General features: G+C 43.2%; 4 protein-coding genes across 11 annotated transcripts in view; 3 read left to right on the top strand and 1 right to left on the bottom strand.

The window, feature by feature from the left end:
- Positions 1 to 3,007, top strand: part of KMT2B (lysine methyltransferase 2B) — a 33,122-nt gene extending 30,115 nt beyond the window's left edge. For all 4 annotated transcript variants that reach the window (XM_075191575.1, XM_075191576.1, XM_075191577.1 and 1 more), the window contains exons 35-37: positions 300 to 383; positions 461 to 590; positions 1,276 to 3,007. In XM_075191575.1, coding sequence (XP_075047676.1) covers positions 300 to 383; positions 461 to 590; positions 1,276 to 1,551 — 490 coding nt within the window. In that variant the 3' untranslated portion in view covers positions 1,552 to 3,007. The remainder of the gene's footprint in view (positions 1 to 299; positions 384 to 460; positions 591 to 1,275) is intronic.
- Positions 3,008 to 6,510: 3,503 nt separating this feature from the next.
- Positions 6,511 to 17,820, bottom strand: U2AF1L4 (U2 small nuclear RNA auxiliary factor 1 like 4). 2 transcript variants are annotated; one of them, XM_075190182.1, is made up of 8 exons: positions 17,713 to 17,820; positions 16,629 to 16,716; positions 16,251 to 16,317; positions 15,220 to 15,269; positions 15,016 to 15,114; positions 9,202 to 9,335; positions 8,328 to 8,423; positions 6,511 to 7,583 (listed from the first exon to the last, which is right to left on the bottom strand). In XM_075190182.1, the coding sequence occupies exons 1-8, from the start codon at positions 17,754 to 17,756 to the stop codon at positions 7,472 to 7,474; spliced, it is 690 nt and encodes a 229-aa protein (XP_075046283.1). In that variant the 5' UTR covers positions 17,757 to 17,820; the 3' UTR covers positions 6,511 to 7,471. The 2 variants fall into 2 exon arrangements, with proteins under 2 accessions (XP_075046283.1, XP_075046282.1); XM_075190181.1 differs by having other exon boundaries at positions 15,220 to 15,311.
- On the top strand, positions 9,504 to 14,530 carry LOC142107048 (G protein-activated inward rectifier potassium channel 4-like). Of its 2 annotated transcripts, XM_075190179.1 has the most exons (4): positions 9,504 to 9,587; positions 10,582 to 10,826; positions 10,910 to 12,128; positions 13,049 to 14,530. In XM_075190179.1, the coding sequence occupies exons 2-4, from the start codon at positions 10,587 to 10,589 to the stop codon at positions 13,444 to 13,446; spliced, it is 1,857 nt and encodes a 618-aa protein (XP_075046280.1). In that variant the 5' UTR covers positions 9,504 to 9,587; positions 10,582 to 10,586; the 3' UTR covers positions 13,447 to 14,530. The 2 variants fall into 2 exon arrangements, with proteins under 2 accessions (XP_075046280.1, XP_075046281.1); XM_075190180.1 differs by lacking the exon at positions 9,504 to 9,587 and having other exon boundaries at positions 10,375 to 10,826.
- Positions 17,821 to 17,862: 42 nt separating the features above from the next.
- On the top strand, positions 17,863 to 25,233 carry PSENEN (presenilin enhancer, gamma-secretase subunit). Of its 3 annotated transcripts, none has more exons than XM_075190184.1 (4): positions 17,863 to 18,153; positions 23,278 to 23,433; positions 24,585 to 24,689; positions 24,899 to 25,233. In XM_075190184.1, the coding sequence occupies exons 2-4, from the start codon at positions 23,373 to 23,375 to the stop codon at positions 25,036 to 25,038; spliced, it is 306 nt and encodes a 101-aa protein (XP_075046285.1). In that variant the 5' UTR covers positions 17,863 to 18,153; positions 23,278 to 23,372; the 3' UTR covers positions 25,039 to 25,233. The 3 variants fall into 3 exon arrangements, with proteins under 3 accessions (XP_075046285.1, XP_075046284.1, XP_075046286.1); XM_075190183.1 differs by lacking the exon at positions 17,863 to 18,153 and adding an exon at positions 19,187 to 19,379; XM_075190185.1 differs by lacking the exon at positions 17,863 to 18,153 and adding an exon at positions 22,348 to 22,986.
- Positions 25,234 to 27,527: the final 2,294 nt, after the last annotated feature.

Here is a 27,527-nt window from a genome sequence, read left to right on the forward strand (position 1 = left end):
TTCTGATGCTTCAAAGGCCCAACAAACTAGTAACCATCGTTTGGGCGGGTGTGGTGGAGAATCCTTGGTTCCATGATGTGACTATATACTGGCACGGTGGTTTGTGGGGCTAGATGCAGTTGTCGTGGACCTGTGTGGAATAATAATGTGGTACCATATCGGCATTATGTAGCCATAACCTCACAATGCCTGAGTCACATGTTCTACTAGTCTCTAAGTCTTTTACATAAGGACTGTATATGAACCTTGCTTAGTAAATGACCTGCACCAGATGACATGTTTTGGCACTGTATTTTCAGGCGAGCGACCAGTCTGGATCTTCCCATGGCGATGAGGTTCCGTCACCTGAAGAAGACTTCCAAAGAAGCTGTTGGAGTGTACAGGTCAGTGGCGGGTCAGCCGACATTGCGCTTAGACATCCGCGTTTACCGTTCCGTCACATGGTTTTCTCTTTTGTTAGGTCGGCGATCCACGGCCGGGGTCTGTTTTGTAAAAGAAACATTGACGCTGGGGAGATGGTTATCGAGTACTCTGGCATCGTGATCCGTTCCGTGCTGACCGACAAGAGGGAGAAGTATTACGACAGCAAGGTAACTCGATTAACGCTCTTCATTAAGCCATAGAAGACACATCTGTATAAACCGTCACTCCCTGGTGCATAGTAAAACGCTTGTCTTATCTTTAGACTTTAGGGGATGCTCTTGCAATGGAGCTTATGCATAACGCCTTTAAGCTCGGCAGACTAAAGTAGTGATGACTGTTGATCCATAACCTGGTGCGGAGCTAAAATCGGGATGGATCAGGGGTTCCAGAGTCCTTCGGAACCTGCTCCTCTATCTTCTAGTTGATCATTTTGAAATTAAATGTCCAATTAGAGTAATATTTATATCCAATTAACATTGGTTAGACACCTCCATTTACAATACATTTACTTAAAATAGACACTAAACCTAAACATTTTATTTATTAATAGCTGCCCTGTAGCCGGGTATTAGCAGAATTTGTCTTGGCCTTGATGTGTTACAGGCTCCAGATCTGCTCTGAAACTAGATCAGAGTACAGAAAATCCCGTTTTACAAAACACATGGGTTCTTTGTGCAGATTAAATGACGTAGATTTATCCTTTTTAAAATAAAACGAAGTAACACTGAATCTGTTGTCTGTTATTTGTGTGTTTGGCCCGGTTCAGTGTCCTCTTCGGTATAATTGCTGTGACCATAAGCCAACGTCTGTGCTTAAGTTAGTTCTCTGAACTTCGTTCTCTTTCTGTAACAGGGAATCGGATGCTACATGTTCCGTATAGATGACTTCGATGTAGTGGATGCCACCATGCACGGCAACGCGGCCCGGTTCATCAACCACTCCTGTGAGCCCAACTGCTACTCGCGGGTCATCCACGTGGAAGGCCAGAAACACATTGTGATCTTCGCCCTGCGCAGCATTTACCGCGGCGAGGAGCTGACTTATGACTACAAGTTTCCCATCGAGGACGCAAACAACAAGCTGCCCTGTAACTGTGGTGCCAAGAAGTGCCGTCGTTTCCTCAACTGAGCAACGCGCGGAGACCCGGCCGGGAAGACTTATGTGTGGAGGTGCTGGCACTTCCAAAGGTCGGAGCGGGCGCACGCCCCCAGCCTCCGAGACTGGGCTGCAGTACGGCTTCTCTCCTTGCAGAACGATGTACATATTGTTGGTTCGGCAGAGAGGAGAGCATTACAGGAAACCGCACTTTACCCCTGTCCAGGGCAATTCCTCTCCTTCCTCTCAGGGTCTTCTATAATTTTCTCCCCTCCGGATTACGCCTCTTCCTTGCTGCTACTTACCCGCCCCTTCTTAAGCTTGCACATTTTCCAGGGCGCACTTTGTAGACCCCGGAATGTGCGCGTGCGTGTGGAATTAATGGGGGCGCAGTGCTACGGCTGCAGCAAGGATATTTTTGTTTTTTCTTTTAACAATTTGATCCTTTTTTTTTTTTTTTTGCATAGAAATTCAGTTCACTCCCATCGCAAGCTATCCAAGTTTTGGGGAGCAAAGAAAGTATGTTGTGGGGGTGACAATCATTTTAATCCTTTTGCTGCTAATTACATTACTTACCGAGCCCTGCAAGGGTTAACGTCCCCCAGCTTCTTTCAGCTCTTTGTTTGTAAAAAATCCTTTTTAGCGATAGTATCCCCATAGAGTGCAGCCCCTTGATGTGGTGCTCCCCTCTGGACGCTCTCCTCTTTCTTCCCTCCTTGTTTCCTAAAGTTGTATTTTTCTTAATTTTAAGTTTTGTTTTTTTTTGTTTTTTTTTTTTGTTGTGAGGGAATGAGTGGTGAACATGTTGCAGTTTCAAAATGGAAATCTAATAAAGCGGACGGCGTGTTGAGGATAGAGTGTAAATAATTGTATAAAGATTTGTAAGAACATTTGTTTTCTATGCACTTTTTTTATTTAACTTGCTGGAGAATAATAATGTTTCATGTTTCACCTCCTGTTTAGCATTTTAAATAAAAGGAACATTTTGCCATGTGTGCGCGTGTGGTGCTTGAGACTGCGCCCTTTATCCACTGACAAAACGCTCATTGCGGGACCTGGAAATCGGAGACTTGTGGGGACGGTCTCGCACTCTGCAGATCACCGGAAGAAAACAGTCTCCGGTGTCAAAGCGTGTACAGCAATAACTGTGCAGCACTTGCCGTTCATCGGATGGTGGCTGGGACCCAAGAGGACTGTGTTGCTGAGGACCAGAAGATCCCCAAACTCTCCCCTAATCGCTGTTCAGGATTCAGGGGCCATGGGCGTTAACAATAGAATTCTGTTAGCACAATGGTAATAGTTGGTAGGATGTCACCCTACCCCTTTCATTGGCATGATGTGGAAGAGCGAAGAAAACAGTATAGTTGGGTAAAAGTGTTTTCTGTTAAACTTTTTATAAACTCTGCAGATGGGGTCCTGACTTCCTCAGAGGCCTTGTCACTGAGGTATGGGGCATGGGTAAATTATTTTAATAAAGTTTACAAAAAGAGTAGTTGTCCTTTTAATGTCTCTGAGGGCCGGGAAGTTAACCATTGGCTCTTTTCAAGTGATTAACGGAGATGCAGAAATACTCTACACATTGTTGAATTCAACTGCGCATGATCCCAGAGGATGGAAATTGAGCAGAAAATGGGGCATGATCTGCTTTACTGTTTGAGCTTTTTGCCCCATTTCTGCAGTGTTCTATTTCAAGTCTGTCTTGTGACCTGCTGTTGGGATAGAGGGATAGAAAAATGATAACAGAACCACTGAATGTCTTCTGATGTCATTGCTTCAGGAAAACCTGGATTACGGCTTTCTATGCTGTAAATGCAGATATTAGAAGTCGTGCATGACCTGTATATAACACTTTTACATGGTCACAAAAATACCCAGTGACTTATCCATAAAGTTTATAGTAAAGGGTATGTTATCCCATTATATAAAGCGTCAACCTCCCTTACCACAGTTTGCAGAGTAAGCAGACGTGGGCCATTCCAACGTACACAACGTGGATCCCACAAGTGGCCTATAAATTGATTCAGTGGATTGTGGGAAAAGCCCAGAGCTTTTCTATTGGCTGATAAAATCATCTAATAGGGAAGGGGTCTTATCTGATTGTTTTCACTATGATACATATTTAGTAATGTGTTTGGGTTATTGTAGTGTACACAGATACATGGAATATTTAAATTGAGGTTTTTTTCTTTCCTTCCCTGGTATTAGAACTTCTGATAGAGAATGGCACAAAGTACAGTACAAAGAGATCCTTTACATTAAAAAAAAAAAAAAAAAATTCTCTTACAATGTAATGAGTCTATATGTCTAGTGTATTTGATCGCTGTTAATGTATTGAGGTCATCTGTTATGTGGTTTAAGTATTACAGATGTCCTAAAACAACTACCTATTTGAAAACAAATGTTAGTTTGTTCTACTATAGAGACAGCACAAAACATCCATAATCCTGTTCTTGTCCCAGCACAAGGACTGTATTTATGGGTGCGATGGGATGGTCTGGATCTGCCACATTTATTGGGGTCTCACTGATTAGAGCGTGCTGTCTTGAATGTTGGGCACAGTTCAGGATTAAATGGTTTTAGTGGGTTGGTCAGAGAAACATGCAGCCTCTTCATAGCAATTGTGTTTATTGGCTGAGTTAGCTTCTTCTATGAGTTGTTCCTTAAAGTACACACAGCACAAAAATGTAGCCCATCTATAAAGATAGGGCTTTTAGCCCATTTACCACTTTATCATACAGGTCTTGGGTGGATAGACCATCCTCTGTACAGGCTAAAGCCCCTTACCTCTAAAGGTGGGGCAGTTTGGATGCTTCACATTTACAATGCTGGGGGTGGGGTGCCCTGTACTCCTGTCCTAGTCCAGCCAGAGCCTGGGGGCTCGGCCACATCGTCTAATCTTTAGATATCCCAGACTTACTGCTATGTCTTTGTCCACTGAGCCACGTTCAGTTCTGTGAGGCCCGGAGCCGGATACCAGGGTACAGCTTCAGTACCCAGAGCTCACAGAGTCCAGCCCATCAGGTTTCGACCAGTGCTAATACTCTGACCGGGGGCGTTTCATTCAGACCCCACTTAACCATTGAGTTTTCTTGCAATGATATATTTAGATACCTAAATAAAGTCTCTAATGTGAAGTGGGTTTGGGGAAACCCAGCTAACCTCCTCCCCTTCATCTATTTGGGCTAGCAGTGGGGCTTATCCCTGTGACTGGGCTCCTGCAGTCTCTGGGGTTACCAGGCATTATCCAGGGGGTTCTATGGACATTTTCTTGCTTGTGATTGATATGAAAGCAATCAACCTGTACTGCCAACAGGTGTCCTATAAGGATTGTGGGCACCCCAGTGATTTGCCATTTTCACAGTACCGGCACACAGCAATCTGGGCACTCACCAGGACACCCCCTTCCCCAGAGTCCAATCCACCACTTCAGTGAGAAGTCTGTCAAGGGATTGGAACTTCAGATCAAAACCTCAAAAGGATAAAATACCTTAGTATTTGTTAGAAAGTTTCATCTCTTTTTAAGAGTGAAATTTCTCCAGCTCTCATCACCGTAATAAACAAAATCTGACCTTGACTCTTGGTTATGCAGAATAGCAGCAATTATAATAAACTTTCCAAAACTCCTCATCTTGTTTCAAATGTTTGCCGTTTCTAAAATTGCCTTCAACCAGATCCAATGGTTAGGTCTGTGTGATTGTTTGGAGGATAAACCTCCCAGAATTAGTGTCTCCATTCTACAATGCCCAACTAGCCAATGAAAGATGGAGGGTTTGCAGATATATAGAATATTATTACTTCATCTCCCAATTGAGCCAAACTGTGGCCTGGTTCTCTACCATAAAATCACTTGAAGAACAATGGGAGGCTAAGCGTGGTAGACCACCACATGAGGATACTTGGTCAACTATTAATGACAATGTGTCTAAATCTTGAATTTCAACCCTAATTAAGGAGAACTATAAAGTGTTTTATAGGTGGTATATTTTTCCATCTAAACTTCAAATAATATACCACAACACCTCTATCCTGGATAAATTATGTTTGTGTTGGACCTGTCCTGTACATCTGGTGGTCATGTCCTATAGTAAATACTTTCTAGAAAGATGTATCCCAGATCCTCAGCAAAACTGTCCAACGCCTGGTCACTGTTAGTTTGCAATAGAAGGTTTTGAGAAGTATGAAGAGAAGTCGGCTGTTCAACACAGCAAAATGCTTGATTGTCAATCCTCAGCAGCAAGCAGATTCTAATCAGTAAAAATGTGGCATTCATTTAAAGAAATTTCTGGAAATGTTTAAACATAGAAAATAAATATGGCCAGATATGGCTACGGTGGTTCTTATTTAATAGAAACACCTCAGTTCTCCACAAGGATTTTCATGCATCATTGTCTACAAGCTCAAGTGGCTGCTTTAAAGACCTAATTGTAGGGTTAAAAGTACATGTCTAAAATGTTTACTCTGGTATATTAAATCTTACTGTAACTTTCTCCCATGACTAATTATAACGGAATGTGGACAACCTCCTTTCAATGGAGTTTTTCCATTTCAAGACAAATGGGCCAATTGCAGAAAAATCAGACATTCAGATATCCCTATGGAGTCTTCAGGTGAATTCCAAATGATCCAGCATTGCGCCCACACAGCGCTGCAGCAGCGTTAAATGAATTAAAAAAAAAATAAAAAAAATTGTTAGCGCTTTGATTATGCTCAATATTACAAGGTTTGTAAAATGAATGAGATTTCCGAATCGCTGTTACGGTCATAAACCACCAAAAAAAAGCCAGTTAGCACTGCTGGGAAGCTCCGGGGACAAGGAAGAAATGCAGGATCATTTGGAATACACCTGACAATTGCAGCATGGTGTCCCAATGTCTGACCATTCTATAACCAACCTGTTTAGGCCATACGTACACACCCTTATCCACCATATTACACGACTCAAGCAGAAGAGGGGAAAAAAAAAAATAAAGAGGTGAACCAAGAATCCGATTGTTTTTTTTGTTGTTGCCATTTTTATTATTATTTAACAAAACAGGGAAACTGCAGTCACACACGACTAAACAAACAGCAGAGTTGTTGTTCAGTCTCTTGAGCACTAGATGGCGACTCTGCATAGGAAAGGGATCGTTCACTTCGTAGGACAGATATTTTTGCAATTAAAAAAAACAAAAACAAAAGACAAATATATAGATTTCCCCCAACCCTTCCAAATGAACGCCAATTTTCCTGAAGTTGAAGGCATCACAAGTACCAGAGCCTCGGCCTCTGTCTTTGGGTATACTGATATACAAAAGTGGTGAATGAATAATCACAGCCGTGGGGCGTGTGGAAACAGGCCCTTTATAAAATTCATATAGACAGAGAAAATAAACATCCAGACAGATTTAAAAAGATCCCCCCCCCATCCTCCCGGGCATTTACACGCCAGCCCTGCATACTGCCCCCGAGCCCATTCTGGGGAGACTGGTCCGAGTCGCTCTCTGCTGCCCCCTAGATTGGTCGTGGGTCAGTGACACGCCCGCGGGCAGCCGGGGGACGGAAGGGGGAGGGGAGAGCAGGTGACCATAGAAAAACTTGCCCGTCTTAAAATCAAGCCCTGATTAGTTCAGTCGTGGCGACCTTTGAACTCCAGGCTGGTCAATTTTAACTCAAAAAAGGCAAGACCCTGCCCAAACATGATTAGTGAATGTTCTGCATTATGTAAGTGGGGGCTACATTAAAGGAACCCATCCAACGTACCACCTACAAACCCCACACAGAAGCCAGACACCCTCTGCTGTCAAAATCTTCAATGCCACAAGGATGTCCAAAAAAATAAAAAAGGAAAAGAAAAAAATATATGCCCCCCCCTCCCCCCCAGCAATGAACATGTTAACAGCTTAGTGACAGAATGTTGTCGTCTTCCCACACTCTGTCCCCCTCTACTACACTAGTGATGGACGGAGGGTGCTCCTTAAAAGCGTCCGTGTCGGAGTCTGGGGGACCGTGAGCGGCGGCGTCTCTCTCTGTCGTTGGGTTGGTGTCGTTCAGAGAAACGTTTCGGAGCATGGTGCGGTGGGGCGCCCCTGGGGAAATCAGACATTGGTGTTAGAGAGCTGGATACTTACAGGTTCCTTTCTGTGTTGGACAACAGTGACCTGTGCCCTTGTCACGTGCGGTTTTCTAGTTACCAGCTCCCATTCCCGGTTTTAGGACTTTCCTCGGGCTACACCCACTCTGTGGGATTCCCTCCCTCGTAGAAGTCTTCACCCAGCCTCCAAACATTCCCTGAAAGCGAGTCTTTAAAATTCCCAAACCGCCTTCTTACCCTCCCCCCCAGGTCATCCTACCCGATTACCACCCCACTTCATACTTATATTTCTTTTACTTCTACACTCTCTGAACCCCAGACCATTGAGCACTAACTTAACACTTCTTTCCATGACCTATATACAATCTGTAGTACCTGTCCTCACGTATCTAACTTGTACATTCCTGTATATTGTATGCTTGCCAACGGTGCCCTCTTACAGCTTTGTTTAATTACTGTGTTTACTTTTAATTCTAAAACTGCGGCACAGTATATAAAAGGATAATAATAATTAGTTGACGGCAGCTCCTGCAGCTTTTTTACTGGAGAACGCCCACTGGTCAGCATTGCTATTCGTAATAGTGTAAACAGGAAGAGTCATTCTAACCCCCAGGTAACAACGACTATGTCATAGTGCGATAGATCAGAGGTCAGGATCGTCCTGTGGCCTCCAGGACTACAAACATGACTGGTATAGTAGGTGACTATTGTTATTTAGGGAGATATAACGGGTGCTTACTGTCGACTGCGTCCTCGTCCGTACAACTGCTGGCGCAGGGCGCTGGAGATGGGCTTCAGGTGCATGAAGTTACAGAATCCTCCGCGGTTACACTCCCTGCCAGAGAGATGGGACAAGGTCAGAGGAGGAAGAAGGTACATACAGCGTTAGGGCGATATTTCATAGACCGGGAGCCCGGCCCGGAGAGATAGTGCCGGGACAGAGCTCTATCCTGAGCAGAGACAATGTCTCCATCATCCATCACACATAGAAAAGTAACTTTGTTATATTACCCTGTTGTAAAAGGTGAAATACTGCACTTTGTGTGTTAGATTACTTCTTTCCCTAGGAACAGATAAACACCCTAATATGGTATAAGGTTTTATTATATTCCGTTTGAGATATTACGGCTATAACAACTGGCGCTCTGTGCAGTGTTTAGGAAGCGGTCCGTGGTGTATGGACATTCTGTTCCCTCTAGAGATCAATGTCCTGTAATCTTACAGACGTTCCACCACGGGGGCACGATCTGCATGAGCCTTAATGCTGTAGCGCCCACCATTGCCTTCTTCAATCTAGGCTTACGGACAGGAAGTCTGGTGTGTATAAGAAAAGACCTTCCCCCCACAGCCCAAGTTATAACTCATCTTCCTTTCTCAGCTCTTGAAACCTTTACATGGATTATAATCTCCTATATTACAGCTTGTAGTTTAGAATTAGTGGAGCCTTAATGTGAACAGGGATTTTAGAGTTGGTCTGTGCAGAGAATGAGGAAACCTAAACACAAACTGGAACCAAATAATACTGCAATTCTGGACATGCGTCAGCTTCACCCACGTCAGAACAAACATAGGATACAGACGCCAAGAAATAGAGAGACGCAGCAGTCACTCACCCCATCTCGTACTGTCGGCAGCAAGACTCCCTGAAATCCGTCACCGGAGACAGCTCCGCGTGGATGGCTTGCCCATTGAACCAGCGATTGTTAAGTTCCACGAGAGCGCGTTCTGCGTCTTCTTCCCGGCGAAACTGTCCATTGAGAGAGAGAGAGAGAGAAAAGCTTAGTGGGGATCAGGGGACGTATTACTGCCTGTATGCAGCCCCCCCAGATGCTGACAAAGTACAAGTCAGGAGGTGGAGGAATCCTGGTGTCGTCATACGGCTCTCACACACGCCCCGCCAGCAGCTTAATATAGCTGCACTTAATCAGGATTAAGGTAATTAGGATTTGACACAGAGATCTGGGGCATACAGACAGAGGACCCACCGAGTACACAACAGGTACGTAGACCCCACTATTAACCAAACACAGTCTACAGCCATAAAGGACTGATCATCATCTGAGTGTCACCTATCCACCACACTCCAATCCTTCTACACAAAGAGAACATCACAACATCCATCTCTAAAAAGGGGGCAGAAAACACAACTAAAGTGGGGACAAAAATCATGAATTATAGGAGAACAAAGGTTTGTGAAATTATTGCCATTAATACTTCACATTGAAGTTTATTAAAGGAATTTGTAAAGTGAATTAGGATATTCATTTTTCTACTTTTATATACACGATCCCTGTGCACATTCTACCCAACGACAGAAATACATTTTTACAATTCTTTGTGTACCTAAATCAACTTTAAAATTAGACCCTTTGGCACAGGATTTATTTTGATAGCACACAGGAATACACAACACAAAACATCTAATTACACAGGAACAAAAACGAAGAACAACATTTTACGTCCATAATTTTTTTTCTTTCATCGATACTAAATCCAGAAATATCTTTGTAGCATCCCTAAAATTTATAGAAACACCAAAGAAAAGTGTACTTTATTAAACGCTTAGTCTATGTACTTGTGTGTTACAGATAACACTTCCACAGCCAAATGTGAGTGAAGACGTAAGATGTTAATTGTATAGAAGATTCGTTGTGATTTTATTTAATCCCTTGGGATCTCCTAGTCTCCGAATATTACTGTAATGGGGATCTTTGTGAAGTCACGGGTTACATACATGTAACAAATATGAACACAAGTGCCCAAATCCTGAGGACAGCGTCTAATTCATACACACATTCCGAACAAAACAGCGGTTACAGGGATTTGATGTGTTCGTTGGGCTAGGTGTTGGGAGCAGTTGTAAGATTCACAGTTTTCAGAATAAACACAACAGCTATTTATTATCAAAGTATATTTTTGGGTGCGCCCATTTTAAAAATTGTAATTATAACCACTGCTGGCTTATGAAGGAGTTTCAAATGTTGTCGTTAAAGCTCCAATGACACGGACAGAATACCAGCGCGGTGTTCACACCCCTCCATTGGTCAAGTCGGCTATCAGCATCAGCATGCCTAGAGTGGACCCACAAGCCGCGGGCCAGCATACGGACAAAGGGGGTGGTCATGAACCGAATGGGCGGTGTTCTGACAACGCCCAGTCTATCAAGCCCCGACAAGTCCTGGCTTACCTTCCTCGGCCCCCCACGGATACCAGTCGATACCGCAGCTTTCCTCAGAAGGTAAGTGAGCTGCGCGTACTACATCACAATCCACCCAAGCTTAGAGTTTGTATCAAACTCATCTTGCTTCCCTCTCTCCACAGCCAGAATGTGTGGTGGTTCCTACATATGCCGCAGAACCAAAGCCAAAGCCTATCGCTCATCCCATGCCACCGCCCACTCACCCTCTCCTTCCACTTCCCGATATAATGCCCCGTAGTGTATACAAGCGCCATATGAGCACCACCGATATTGGCTACGCCTATTCAATCCGCCCACGCCAAAGTGTCTGCATCTCATCGGACCTCCCCAAGTACCGTCGCTCTTCTCTAAGAGACGGTGGTTTCGGGAATGGTCGCGGGTACCCTCGGCACGCTGTAAGCGTGCCCGACATTACTCACGGACCTCGATACATCAATTTGCCTCCGCGAGGATTCTCTGCCCCGGCAACTGGACCAGAGAGGCTCCCCAAGCAACGCTGCAAGTTTATGGAAGCAGAGCTCCACCAAGGCAAGGCGTCGACCCAACGAGAGCGCCAAAGGTATGTCGCAAAGGATGGCAAGTGTCAGGTTAACTTGGGCCGCATCGAAGAAAAGGGGCGATTCCTGTCCGATATCTTCACTACAATAGTTGATCTGAAGTATCGCTGGTTCCTGTTTGTGTTCATGATGTGCTATATCGTCACATGGCTGATTTTTGCTACCATCTACTACTTAGATGCCTTCTGGCGCCATGACCTGCTCAACCATGATAACGACGAGTGGTTGCCCTGTTTTCAGAACGTGGACAGCTTTACATCAGCACTTCTCTTCTCCGTGGAGACTCAACGTACCATTGGCTACGGTTCCCGCATGGTGACCGCCAATTGCCAAGAAGGAGTTTATCTAATTATGGCCCAGTCCATCGTAGGCTCCATGATTGATGCCCTTATGGTGGGGTGTATGTTTGTGAAGATTTCTCGACCCAAGAAGAGAGCCCAGACGCTGATCTTCAGCCAGAACTGTGTGGTGTGCCCGCGCGATGAGAGACTCTGTCTAATGTTCCGGATCGGAGACCTCAGAGACAGCCACATGGTGGATGCTAAAATCAGGGCCAAACTTATCAAGTCGCGACAGACGTACGAGGGTGAATTTCTTCCTCTCGAACAGTCGGAGATCAACCTTGGCTACGAGACCGGAGAGGACCGTTTGTTCCTCGTGGAGCCGCAAGTAATCTGTCACGTGATTGACGACAACAGTCCTTTTTGGGAGATGGGGTCCCAGCAACTACTGCGAGAGCAATTTGAGATCATCGTCATACTGGAAGGAATTGTGGAGGCCACAGGTAAGTAGAGATGTAGATGAAGTGCGGGGGGTTGGGGTGGAGAATGAGGCAATCAGAGGACAGGATGGGAGGTTGTATCTGGCCGACTTGTCTCTGCATATAATATCACATTCTCCAACATCTAAAAGGGACACTTCCCAATGAGCTACTAGTTTAACTATATGGAGTATACAGGAGTTCCCTTATCTAGGATTATCCATCCTTAATGACCATCTGTTATCTTAATCTCCATTTAATTTGAATACCTGGCTGTTTTATCTTCGTGGGAAATGACTTTAAGAGGTCATAACATTAGATCACCCAGTGAGGACACAATTTTTTTCTTAAAATAATAACATGCAAGAACAATGTCTTATTTAATTAATTATATTTTCCAAATGTTCTAAAGTTTTACATGTTGGGCCTTTTCTCACAAGAATATTCATTTCTTTTTAATCCTATTTAAAATTAAGCCCGAAAAACAATAATCAAAAAAAAAAAAAAAGTATATTATTATAATATAATATAATATAGACAGGACAAAATCTGGGTCAAAACTTCTGTCCTGAAGGCAGTAAAAAAGTCAACATGTCACCTACACCTAGTATAGGCAGGATCAGTATGTACCAATGTACCTTACTGATTTCACTGCAGCCCGATGACTGATAAGGGCTAACATACTCTTGACGTACTGGTTACTAGTGAATGCATAAGAATCATTCTCATGAATACAGTACAGCCCACAAAATAGATGTATCCATTGTGTGGAGTTGACGGGTCTTCTTAAAAAATCTGAAGAGGGTGGGGTTAAGCCAGAGAGGAGGCGGTTTCATTAAATGCACCCTCCCTGTGTTGGTGGAACATAACCGTCCCCCCCCCCCCCCCGAGATACCTATAATGCTGAAGTAGAATTATCAGTGACAATCTCTCCCCTCCAATAGGAATGACCTGCCAAGCCAAAACCTCCTATTTGGAGAACGAGATAATTTGGGGCCATCGCTTTGAACCCTGCATGACCCTGGAGAAAGGAGCCTTCCGTGTCGACTACAAACGCTTCCACAAGACCTTCGAGGTTCAGCTTCCGCGCTGCAGCGCCAAGGAGATGGAGGAGGTGCGGGAGCTGGAGGGCTCAGAGTTCAGCTTCTACTGGGAGAACGGTGACTTCAGCTCTATGCGCAGACACACGATGACAGACAAAGAGGAGGAGGAGGAAGCGGAGGAGGAGGAGGAGGAAGTGAGGACCCACGGAGAAGGGTTTTCAGACCGCACCGGGAGACTGATCGGAAACATCGCCGAAGAGCGGAGCTCGGATTTCAATGGAAGCGACTATAACCTTTAAACCCCACACCAAGAAGATCTATAGATTACAAGTCTTTACAAGGGTGGAAGAACAGCAGCTCTTCAGGTCTACAGTCTATATTGTCTTCTGCAGACCATGATGGCATAAGAAACATTAAACTGCAACCTCATTGTGTACACATAGTGGGGGCAGCCATATTGCTCTTACAGAAACGACCGGCTCCATTCTTATAAATATTGGTTCAGGGTAAATAATGTCCTACAGTGCTTAAATTATGAAAACACCAACATCCCATCAAACCGTATAATATAAAATTCTCATATACACAGACCTAACACCAGCAATTCTTGGGGGAGAACATATCAAACTGCGAACTTCTGGCGGGTTTGCATAGTGGAGATGTTGGCCTATAACAACCAGCTTCTAGTGATCATTTATTTAGTACATTCTACAAAATGACAGCTAGAATCTGATTGGTTGCTATAAGCAACATCTCCACTTTTCAAACCTGCTGGAAACTCTCAGCTTGATACATTTACCCCTTGGTTTTGAAGTAACAATCAATATAAACACCACTCTCTTTGATCTATCATTAGGTTGATGAAGCCACACAATACTTGTGCAAGACCTACATACATTCAGATATTGCTGAACTACTAAACCCAGGCTCTTTCCTGAATGATGAGAATTGTAGTTATGTAGCAGCTAGTGACATCAATTGCTACTTTCTCATAACACAAAACTATTGACAGGCAGAATATTTTATAGTGGAAAAAGCAAATGACTAAGTTACAATATGTATCACATAATGGATAACAGTAGTGTAAAACAATACAAGAGAATCAAAAACTAATGTTGGATTACAGATTTTGTTTGAATACAGAGTCCTCTAATGTAATTAATTTGTCAGAACAGTTTGATTCACTTACTAATTCACTGGAATTATTGAATTCACTAAAGTCTGTTCTACAGAATGAGTTTAATAAACACACTAAAACCCCCCTGTGTGCTTCAATGTGTAAGCGGAACAGCAAATACCAACTTACATACAGTAGGGGAGGGGCGGGGGGATTAATTGTATGCAACAATATTAAGTGATAAATCCATATATTAAAAACATTAAACCATGTTAGAGCTTCAGAGATTGAATTCAGCTAGCACCAAGCAGGTCATGTTTTCAGGATTCCCCTATATGTGCGAGTGTGTGGCATAATTTCTTACTTGGTTAATAATTATAAATGTTTTAGCAAAACAAGCGCTTGAGTAAAAAGGCTGAAATTCTCTGTATAAGATTTGTAAGAGGTCCCACTGGGTGTGAGGAACGGTCCTTTCAAAGTAACCACATACAGAGAGGGAACTGGTGATAGAGCAGACAGAAGACACCATGGGGTAAATGTATCAATGCCCGGATTCTTCAACTCCGGCGAGATCGGCGTCTTCAGCGCTTAAATTTAAAGCGGCGCTGCCTTGTAAAGGGAAACTTCCCTTTACAAGGCAGCGCCGCTTTAAATTTAAGCGCTGAAGACGCCGATCTCGCCGGAGTTGAAGAATCCGGGCATTGATACATTTATCCCCAGAGATAGTATAACCAAAATACAGGGACTCTACCTTGACATAGACGTTGCCCACAAGGTGATCTCCAAGGTTATCACAAATATTCATCTCCTCGATTTCCCCGTACTTCTGTTCCACCTCAGTGAACACCTCCTGGAGGGGGTAAGGGCATAATAAACAGTTAAAAGTTAACAAAACCCCAACCAAGAGAAACATGAAACAATAAATGACCTGACCCCCTCCGGGAATATTACTCACCTCGAAGAAATCATCATAATGTTCCTGAACCTGGATGTCACTCACACGACCTGAAATAGAAGATGGGGCTCTCTCACTACTCAGGGATGTGACTACCCTCAGCCCCATTGAAGAGGTGTTGTATTATTTCCCGAAAACCCTTTGTGTCATTTATATACAGGATAATCATATAATGGACCCACCCAACATTTCATTATTATTACTACACTTCCAACCCCATTCACCTCCCTACCATGGCTTAACCCTCTGAGTGCCACCCCCGTAGGATTTAGAGGTGTCTGTCCTGCAGTCAGTGCGCCAGTTAATACATAAAACAGTGGCAGTCACACACTTAGGTAAGATCATCACTGAACAAGGCTCACATTGAGAAACAGATTGTGGGACTTGAGATCACTCTGAAAAAACAGGTGCAGCAAACTCTAACCCCACATTAGTGCATGTTAAAACTAAATAAAAAATATTTTTTCCATGGCATGAATAGGTTACTGATGGAGGGTCTACCATCGCCTGACCCCAATATTATTTCTGACCCTTTACCATCCACAACTCTAATATCACATTTAACCAATTGTTATCCGTTTACCAAACAATGACATACACACTATTGCTCTTTTGTTAAAACATGTTTACAATGTATGGTTTGTCTCCCCTCTTTTATTCCCCACTGTTTTTTAATCCCCATCGTCCATTATTTTCTATATCACAAAAGTTTCAAGAAAAACTATTGATAAAAAACAATGATTTTATATTGTTTAAAACCATTAATGATAAATATTTATACACACACATAATGTGACCCACACCTTTACTGAAATACAGGCAGTGTATCCCTGAACGTTCCAGAATAATATCAGGGTTTATTTCTCGTGTTAAATTAATGTTGTGAACGTGTCTAATGAAAGATTACCCATTGCAGAACAGAAATGACTAACCCCCCCTCCATCAGAATTTCTATCACTATATTGAGTTAAAGTTATTTTCCCTTCTCCTATGGAAAAAATTCAAGGTATGAAATTAGAAAAGAAACTCACAATGAGAACCGTCCGCACTCTGCGCTGTGTTTTGAGGATTTCGATAAAGGTTCAGCAGCACAATTGTCTGAAATGAAAAAAGAGAAATAAGAAAAAAAAAAAGAGAAAAATTATTGAGAAGCAAATATAACAGACTTTGCTTCCAGAATGTCACCTACTATATTTACTGTGTCTGCCCTAAAAGTACAAACATCATGAAGGTTAACCCCAATTTAAGTTTTTATTAAACTCTACGTACTGATCAGAAGGAAACAGAATATTCAGCAGTACAGATACAGCCCCGTCCTCAGTTATCCTACACGAAGGACACCCACATCCAGGACTTTCTGACAATAAACAAAGTCAGGTGGCAATACTTATACAGTGGGGTAATATTACCTGGCTGAACGTGGGCTTATTGTGAAGCCGAGAGCAGCGATCTCCGTGCCGACAAGCTCCAATCTTGAAATAAAAGGAGCAGTTCACCCTGGAAAACAAAGATACATTTTTTTTAATTCTCTTTTTTAAATTATTTTATTTGAAACAACACAGAATAAGCGATGACACAGACGGCATCATTGTAATACTAATGATAGGCAGCACGGTGGCTCAGTGGTTAGCACTTCTGCCTCACAGCACTGGGGCCATGAGTCCAAATTTCCAACCATGGCCTTATCTATGTGGAATAGTTTGTATGTTCTCCCTGTGTTTGTGTGGGTTTCCTCCGAGTGCTCCGGTTTCCTCCCACACTCCAAAAACATACTGGTAGGTTAATTCACTGCTATCAAGATTGACGTGTGTGTGTGTGTGTGTGTGTGTGTGTGTGTCTATTAGGGGATTTAGATTATAAGTCCCAATGGGGCAGGGACTGATGTGAGCGAGTTCTCTGTACAGCGCTGCGAAATCAGTGGTGCTATATAAATTAATGGTGATGATGATAAATGCATCTGCATAAATTAAAACTGAGCTAACACCTTGATAAATAGCATTATAGCCAGACACCCCTGAGGAGCCCACCAATAGGAATCCGCAATCCCAGACATAGGTTCCCCCCCCCCACATTATAAAGTGGTGGATCGAGGCGTTAGGCGTTCATCCAGCCTTGCGACCCAGACACAGGTGAAGATCTGATCTGTGATCAGCATTTCACCCACTAAATAATATATATATATATATATATATATTATTTTTTTTTAAAAAGAATAAAATGAACAATGTTTTAAATTATAATTATTAACTTAATATAAAATAATGTTAGATCCTATTGGACATTGTATAACAGCTGCTATAGGACCCCCCCAGCCATGGTGCCAGGTATTAGACAGAGCCCCCCTCACAGGGTGTATGTGGTGTGGGGGGGGGGGGGGGGAGGCTGGGGGTACAGACCCGGATGAGATCTCAGTAATATGGGGGTCCCCTGACAGAACCCCCAGAAACCCCCCTGACCACAACACCAGCCCCCACCCCGGGCACTGGCTCTTACTTGTCTTTCTCGGTACCGAAGATCGAGGCTAGGTATTCCGCCATCTTTCCCCGGGCTAGCTTGCTTTCCTGCTAGCCGTGACGCAACTTCCTGTGTGGAAGATATGTCATATCCGCTTCCTGTCCCGCCCCCTTTCCCGCGTCTGCGGTGCGTTACGAGGCAACTGACAGGGAATAACGCGGCTGCTCCGGGCCCCGGTCAGTCTCAGGGTCTAGTAGGTCTCTGTCCTCCTTCGGGGGGGTCTCCGGGACCGAGGGCGGGAGTCAAACCGCGTCCGCGGCTTCTAATCGAAGGAAAACTACAACTCCCGGTGTGCCTTGCGGGTCTTTGCCGGAGATGTGCGCATGCGTCGATCGTCATATTTGTCCAGAACTACATTTCCCGACACAACCTGCGTGTTTCAGCATAACAGCCCAGGGAGGAAGAGGAAGAGATTGGGGGGTGAGCTGCTCTGACTTCTCGTTATTCTCATTAATTATATTATTTTAATTATCCATAGTGCAATTATACAGCATGTCACGTGACGTGGCCTCTCTCTCTATGTACAGCAGGGTCTATAGACTAAGGATATCATTGGTGGAACTACAAGTCCCAGCAATGCTCCACAGCACAACTGCAGGTCACCCTGCTGGTAATTCATGAGTCCTGTCATCGACAGACAATGGCTGGGCTGCAAATTATTATCATGTAGCATTTTAGTTCTGAATCTGCAACATCTTCTGTATATAAGGAGTAAAGATGGGAGATATATCTGAGGACAAGAGATGGTCTTCTCCCTCTTAAATATATTTGATTAAATACCTTTAGTTATTATAGTAAGGACATAGTATGGTATAATAATGATATTAATTTGGGGAGAGGTCCCTTCACTGTCATCCAGATCTGCTGCTCTCATAACCCCTGTGTGGGATTGCAGGTCCTGGCTATGTGTGAAGGCCGGGACCCTGCCAAGTAGAGCGCAAAGTGGGGGGCAGAGGAGAGGGACCACTATACTATAAGTGGTATGAGTTGTTGTTTAGTTTAAACTGACTTATTTATTTTTTTGAAGCGTGGTTCCCTTTAATCTCACCGTCCACAATTTTCAGTATTGTCTCTCTGTGACCGAGACTCTGTAGATTGTAAGCTCAACTGAGCAATAAAACATTGTCTGGAGTCTGTTTTATTAAATGACCCAGCCGACTTCTAAGGCTATGTACACACTGGAGTTTTTTTAGCCAGTTATTTTGCCGATAAACGATCGTTCGATCGGATATTGCCTTAGTGTGTGTAATTACACGATGGTCAAAAGACATTCCAAAGTGACGATTGTCTGTTATTTTGGTTGGTTGTACTGTTTAATAATCTTGTTCCAATCACCTTTCCGATCATTGTGTATGCACCAACGATCACAATCTCCATAGAGTTTACAGAGTCGCGGTCTTTTCAGCCGATGCCGGCGATGAACATGCCCCGGTGAATAAATGTAGAGAGTGCTGTAGATGGAATAATTCGTTCCTTTGTTCCGAGACAGAATGTTTCGTTTCAGAGTCACAGAAGCTAACGAAATTCGTTATGACATGTGGATGGCTATAACGAGGAGGTTTTAATCAGTGAGGAATGAAGGAGTGACTATTGTGCTGTCATTCTGTAAACGACTAGAGAACCAGATAAAGAGCACAGATCTGAAGGTAAATCGTGTGTATACACGAATCGCCCTAGTGATCGGACCTTCAGTCGTTAGTAAAATCGTTGTAGATAACACATCACTTGGAAAATCCTTCACTGTGTACCTAGCCTAACAATCTGTGTCCTAATAATTACCAGGCTGTACATCTGTTGTTATCAAGCTTCAAGAGAAGCCCAGTATGTCCCATTGTGTCTCTGTTTCCTTCTAATAAGTAACAATAAAATACTGATCGTGTTCCTCCGATACCATAGAACACTTGTCCTTTATCATCTTTTGTAATAAACACTAGTTTTATAATATCGCTGAATCCAATCCTGGAAGAGGTGTAACGGAAGAGACAGGGAAAGACAGAACTGAGGAAGACACCGGTAGTAGGGAGCTTACTGTAGGTGACTGGGCAAGAAGTGATATCTACAAATAAGTGGAACTGTAACCGGGAGGTTTACTAACATGTGACCCATAGGGAATTAAGTTGACCGCGTTACTGGTAAAAGTAACGTAGCCTGTGCATTATTACCGCATAATGCACTCACATGCACACACAAAGGGGGCAATTCAATTGACCGCTGGTTTTTTTTGTTTTTTTTTCCACACCACGTGAAGTCATTTTAATGCAGTTTTCACTAATTTTAGAGCGGGTTAACTTTACCCGATATTCAATTACATTTGTAACGCAGCGTATTTTTTGCACAAACGGTCCTATCGCGGACAAGTAGAAAATCCATTGAAAGTATAGGGAGGGCGAAGCGTTGAAAGCAATTCAATTGTTGTTTAACGCGGCGCAGTAAACTGTCAAATCTCCAGTTTTATCTCTCACCTCTCGTGGCTGTGCAAAAAATGAAAAACAATAGAAAACTATTTGAAATCGTGTAATAATGTAAAAAAAAGAAGATAAATTATGTTTATCAGTAATGCATAACATGAGAGGTGATTTTCTTTTACAAAAAGCATGTGCAAAAAAACATTTCCTAAACATAATAAACACACCAATCACTAATTAATATATTTGTGTATGTTATATGTACTAATATGTATGTACTAATGTGTTTTGTCATAGTATAGATGATTGAATAGTAAAAAAAAAAAAAAATAGTAACAAAAAAAAGTACTGTATGTAGATATTATAAAATAGAAAGGTTATTTAATGCAATAAAATCTATGCCACTGCATTTTTTTTTTTTATTATAGATGACCGCGTTAAACCCTCTCCTTCACTCCCCAAATAGTTTGCAAGCACCAATGATTGACGTGTGGGGGCTGGCTTACCCGTTTTATAATTGAATTGCACGATTTTTTACACGGCGGTAGCTAAAAATGGTCGTGTCAGCGGGTCAAAACCTGCGCGGTCAATTGAATCCCCCCCATGGATTCACACCAAATTGTGTTTGCGTGAATTCAGCGTGGATCCGACAAGATCCGGGTGTTTTTGTGTAAATTTAGTGTGAATCTAGCTCTTAAGGGGATGTGTGTGTGTGTGTGTGTGTGTGTGTGTGTGGATCAGGGTGTCTGTGTGAATTTACTATTGATCCGTGTGTGTTTATATGGATCCGTCTTTTTGGGGGTAGATTCAGTTCAGTGCGATGTGTCTCAGGAACAGTCCACGGAGACACATTGACGCAATGTTCAGAATGAAATCTCTGTTTTCCATGCACCCCGTAGTAATGTGCCAAAAAAAGAGCTGAGATTCCTTACCAAAATCGGCGACAATGTGCGTATCTGGACATTGAGGTTATGTCCCCTGGCACCTTGCGCTAAATTGAATCTCTCCCGTTGTGTACATTCAGTAAATGTATTCGGTCCCCCCATGTATTCCTATCTACAGGCTGAGCTGTCTTTGGTTCAATCTATACATTGTTCATTTGCTAACTACCACATTCAGGGGTAGATTCAATTCCCGCGTTGTCCTCGCGTCCCTATTACCCCGCACTATGAACGTTACTACAGTAATTTCTTTGCTCACAGCTCTGTGAGTCTAAACAACAACGCGGGGAATTGAATCTACCCCTTAACGTCTTATTAAATCCATTAAATTTAAAACATGTTTTCCCAGCATCTACAAATATCATTGACAACTAAATGATTTAGGACAGGCCTGTCCAACCTGAGGCCCTCCAGCTGTTGTGAAACTACAAGTCCCAGCATGCCCTTCCAGCTATCAACTGGTTGTCTACCAGCAAAGCATGCTGGGGCTTGTAGTTTCACAACACCTGGAGGGCCGCAGGTTGGACAGGCCTGATTTAGGATCTTGTCAGAACTAAAGATGTTGGAGATAAATTTGGGACTTTAAGTCTAATGAATGACATTACACCCCGACTGAGGCTGTGATGTTTGATAACCGTGAATAATGGCTACAAAGCACAAGTAAATACAATGTCAAGGATCTCAAGTTCTGGAAACCTTTATCTAAATATTTGTAAGTGTTTTTAGTAGCTCTCAAAGGCTTCAGTGTTCCTTTCATACTGGAGTGAATGAGCCTTAAATGCTGTGGGTACCGATGACATTAATCTTATTATATATAAATAATCAAGAAATGATTGTATTGCATCAAGCACAATAAAGTAATATGGTGTTATTTTATATTCTTACTACAGGTCTAGGTGTTTTGTATGAGGTTTGTTTTTTCTTGTGTCCCTGGATAATGTTGACATTACCCAGTTTCTGAGGCTATTCGTTGCGTGAGTATTTTTGTGTTCAGGTTGCCCTGCTAAGTGTTACACACAGGCGGGTGATCCTTGCTGCATAGTTCCTGGTGATCAGGCTGCGTTCCAGCCAGTGTTCGTCTGCCTGTCAGACTGCCGGTTATTGAAGACGGTGAGAGATACAGATGTATCTCAAACATTACCAAATACGGCCCTCCTGAGCCTTCTGCCCCCGGGAAGAATGGAGGGGCGGGCCGTCCTGTGGGGCAGGGAGCCAACATATCTCAGCGAGCATTTAAATCTTTATCCACTTTAAGTGTTTAGGAGGCAGCGTCTGTGCTGGAACCAAAAAGCTTTTAACGTTTGGCCGTTTCTAGGCTGGTTAACCCTTCGTCTTCCTTCTGAGTATTGTCACACAACGATCTGCAGAATTTTACCTATCTATTGATAGTTGGTGTTGTGGTGGCATTGCTATAATATATATTTTTTTTTTTTATATCTCTGCCATCCCTGTGCTGGTTCCCTGTCTCTCTGCAAGAGTCTTGTACAGCAGTTAGAGTCAGAACGAGGGACGCACTATCCGCTACTTACTGATAATTAACCTGTCTCAGTGACAATTGACGTGACAGTGAAGATACAGAAATACCAATTGCGGCTCCGTCACTTGTCTGAGCTATTATCTGAGGACGTGAATAATCTGTAGCTCTCAGATGTTACACTACTGGTGTCCGAATGCTATGACCAGCAGCCATCTACCTACCTAGCTAATATCCCTCTTCACTCTACAGTTCTTGTTCTTGCGGTTCCAACCTAATGCCCATGACGTAATCTGCAAGGAAGAGACAGATCAATCAGCATTCTAGCAGTGTAAAAAGAAACCTACCCTCTGCTGCTTTTCAAAGACAATTGCAGTTCCATTTTGCTCTGGCACACTGTCATCAAGACAAATCTTCAATGGATGTTTGGCAGGTGCCATTTTTTTGCTTGTTCATAGGATGCCTGACCCTGTACGTGGTTGTGTGACTATAAAGCAGGCTAAGGCGACAAATGGCTTTCCAAGTGTTGGAGAACTACAAGTAACGGCATGCCGTCCTATGGCTGCCATGAGCATACTGGAAACTGCAAGCCCTAGAATGCTTTGCCAATAGTCAGGTGATAGCTGGCGAGGCATGCTGGGACTTGTAGTTTCACAACACCGCCTGGTGTAAATAATACATGTAAATGGCACATTCATACATTGCTCTCACTTTCCGTTCACAGATATCTTCGTTCCGGAGCCAATAGCGTTAACCTGACCGGTCACTGAGAACCCACCTCGTTGTGTGATCTATACGCGCTACCGCCCACGTCCTGCGATGAATCTGGAACGTGTTCCCAATGAGGAGAAACTGCAACTGTGCAGGAAGTATTACCTTGGTGAGTGACGTAGGGGGGATGGCTGTCACTACAGAGCATTTACACCAATTGTTGGGCATTACTGTGCACCACTGACTCTGAACTGTTGAGTTATTATATCCAGAATAACTGCACCGCATGCTGTCCTGTTCATTTGCTTAAAAATTACCTGTTCTATAATAATAGTTATGGTGCGAAATGGGGGGGGGGAGGGGAATGCGGTGCATAGAAGTCTATAAAGTTTCATAGGTTTGAGAAAATGGCAGATTTTCCTACAGAAGGACCAGTGGGTGACATTGTGGGAGGGGAGATGTTCTGCTTTGCTGTTTGATCTTTTTGTCCCTCAAAACTGAAAACTCCGTAAATCAGTCCTGGACAAACGTATCCAGAAGCTGGAAGCCAGCAATTTTTGTTTTTTAGCAATATATCTACCAGTTACAAGTGATATTTTATGTTAAACAACCCAAATGATGAGCATATTACACATAGCCTGCACCCAATACGTTATACGACACAATCTGTGCCCAACAAAGTGGTTGTACCAGCCTGTGACCTGATTATCCGCCTTTGTCCCTATTATATTGGTCAGGGGAAGGCTCTCTAGACTCCTGCAGGCAGCTTCTTGCTGATGGAACAGGCTCTACCCCCGGCAGGAGCTAGTAGACCATCACCGAACCATGGCAGACAACGGGGTACTCTGTCCATTCCTTCATACAGGAAGCGTATTGTCTTTTATGAACAATTCTTTGTAACTATACAAGTCCATCTAGGTCAACCATAGAGTCATAATAGTAATTGTGTTAATCCAGAGGAACGAAACGCAACGCAACCCCAGGATGGGACAGTTGTCCGTTTAGCCTCACAGTGGGAAATGGCAAAGTGCCCATCACCCATATAATGTTTGCTACTAATTATAGCTCCATTTCCCGCAGGAGTGAGGAGACCACGGCAGACGTTTGGGGTCCTGCCTGGTCAGGTGGAACTCCGGACTCCGGTTACGTTATATTCTGTAGAAATATTAAACACGTGGAACTCCAACTAAACTTTAATTTCACTTTTAGGTGGCGTTATCCTTTTATCTGTGGGATGTGGGGATGGGACAGGAAGCGTTGGGTGGATGCTCCACGCTGTGTCACAGAATACTGATGTGTATTCATGTTGTTTGTCCGCAGGAGGATTCGCGTTGCTGCCCTTCCTGTGGTTGGTGAATGTTCTGTGGTTCTTCAAGGAAGCGTTCTTCAAACCTACATACACGGAGCAGCCCCAGATACAAAGCTGTGAGTGTGCGCATCTAGTTGTATATGATAACCTAATTCTTGTTACTAAGGCCACTAAATCCAATATACGAGTTACTCCTGTTCTTCCTGCTGACAGGAAGTCTAGTGTGCATAGAAAAAATTCTTCCCCCTTGTGCTCACAGCCTTAGCGCAGATATACGGCCGACGGAAGCACTTTGTCACTATTAACTCTGGGTTTCCTCCCACAGATGTGAAGCGATCGGCATTCGGCCTGTTTGTCTGGGTGGTTATTCTGACAACGTGGATCAGCATCTACCAGACGCATCGTGCAAGCTGGGGGGCGACGGGGGATTACCTGTCCTTTACTATACCGCTGGGCATCCCCTGATCTACAGCCACTGTGACTATATACCCGGGACCACCTATTCTTGACTAGCATCTCACAGACACCTCTGCACTTCTTGTCCTGCGGACCCCTCCTCAATGTGCATTAACAACAACAAGGCGGGACTGAGTATTTTACCACTTGGGGGCTGTTTGTCTTACTTGTCAGATACCCTGAAATAAAATGTCAAAAAAAATATTTCTAATTGGCCACTTTCCCTCCCTTTCTAATGGAGTCTTCAAACACATTAACCCTTCCTGGTGTGGCAGCCGGTAGCCCCCTCCTCTGCTTCTATAATGAGGCTGCAGGGGTGGGGGGTTCATTTAGGATTATGCCCAGCTTCATAACTGTAATCCTGAGTCACTGCTTTTATTACACAGACGGGAGGATCAGCTAGTACGGGTGTTATTTATAAAGCATCCTTGTTATTTATTTTTATTGATTTCCGTAGGGTGTGAATGCCTTTTTGATGTTTTTTCCCCCCATGGGTGTCTGTGTGTAAGCTTGTATGCACTGTACAGAGATAGTAGCAGCATGTTATCAGACAAAGCATTAGACCAGTGCTGGCTAACCTGTGACACTCCAGGTGTTGTGAAACTACAAGTCCCAGCATACCCTTCCAGCAATAAGCTGCTATATATTGGCAAAGCATGCTGGGACTTGTAGTTTCACAACACCTGGAGTGTCACAGGTAGGCCAACACGGTGTTAGACCCTGAAATTAACAACTAAGCAGGCATAGAAGTGGATGGGCTCTATAAAAGGCCCTCGTACCTGCATCACCACTTACTGTATAGCCTCCCGTACCCTCCGTCAATACATGACTGTAAAATGTACAATCTCTGCTGAGACTGACTGTACAGGTCACCTTAAATTTATCTATTATACACAGGAATAGATCACATCTATGACTTCTGCTCTTTATCCTTTCCCTGAAAACCTCAATAGACTTTAATGTTAAATTGTTTTCTGGTATTCACCAATTATGTTCCAAAATTACAGTTTAGCCAAAGGCTCCAGCAGAACAGCGCCCCCTAGTGGACAAATTATCACGAAACTCTGCCAAACTTGTGAATATCTTCATTTTACGCTGCAATACAGTAATCAAAGATTGACCTGGTCTCACAGCTCCATGAGTTTATAGGCCAGTTACTCCAATATATGAGAAAGCAGTAAAATTCATAAATATACATATAATAATTACTACACTTTATCAGATTGAAAGAGGGTGGCCGCTATCAATCTCTCAATCTTCTAACACCCCGGAGAGAGGAAGAGGCCAAATTTGTTACTGTACTACTAGGTGACAGAGATGTTCTGTGCAGATTGGAAGGACGCATCGGTTCCTCGTTGGCCACAGTCTGTAGGAGAGAGAGTAAATACTCCTACATACTTTACTTTTAAAAAATTGCACATTGGGTTTTTACTTGTTTGCTTTGCATATATCGCTGTACATGAAAATATCAGATTTTTATGTTTAATTGCTCCTTCGTGTAAAAATATTTATATATATATTTGGTTCAATTTGCCTTTAAAGCCCCCTCTGCAGACTATCAGGTGACATATTTGAGTTGTACAACACAGACCTGACCCTTCCCCCTCGGTAATCTCCAGCTGTTGGACTCTATGTCCGTTCTGACGCGTCTGCTATAAATTCACACTGGACCCGGTCTCTCTGGATTGTCTCCAATCCCTTATTGGCAGCGTTCCCTGCACACAGGACCCTCTGTTGAAAGACCCCCCCCCCCTCAACCTGACAAAACTGATTACCCCAAGGGGTGGGAAACTGACCCTGTACAAGTGTTGTGACTGCTATGGAAACTACGACCTGTCTGGATATATATATAACCCAACGCGTTTCCCCGGGGTCGGGTGTCTGTGATGATATCAGATAGGGGATCGTGCAAACGGCGGTCACAGATCACACACACATTTGCCCTAATACCCCAGCTTGGGGTGCCAAGGTTTCAGGGCAATTCCTTACGGTTTATTTGTTTTAGTTGTGAAACCAATGAATAAGTGAAGAGTACAGTCTAGAGCCTGCCAAAGATCCGCGTGTTCAAGGCAATAATAAACAGCTCGTATTGATAATATAATCTATACAGTTGATAATTAGGGACACTTTGTAGGTCATCAAAGATATTAAATATACAATCCCCGGAAGTTAATTGCAATTAATGCTTGTATTAGAATATGATTTATAATTTTGCGGGTCAAACACATTTAAAAAGATTAGTCACTTCCTATAATTGATTGGCAAAAATTTGTCCAGAACTGTAGCTATAAACTCGTCATTGCATTTTGTATGAAGATCTAAACTGGGGCCGTTTATTAGTACAAGTTACAGAACAAATTCTAAAAGTTTATTAGTACAAATTATAAAAAAAACAACAGGGTGATTGATTGAAGCATGAAGTTGCCTGACAGTACATAGTGAGTTTAAAGGGGTTTAAAGGCTAGCAGTTAGATTTTTCCGAAATATATGGTAGTATA

This window comes from Mixophyes fleayi, chromosome 11 (assembly GCF_038048845.1).
Source record: "Mixophyes fleayi isolate aMixFle1 chromosome 11, aMixFle1.hap1, whole genome shotgun sequence".
NCBI classification, from domain to species: domain Eukaryota; kingdom Metazoa; phylum Chordata; class Amphibia; order Anura; family Limnodynastidae; genus Mixophyes; species Mixophyes fleayi.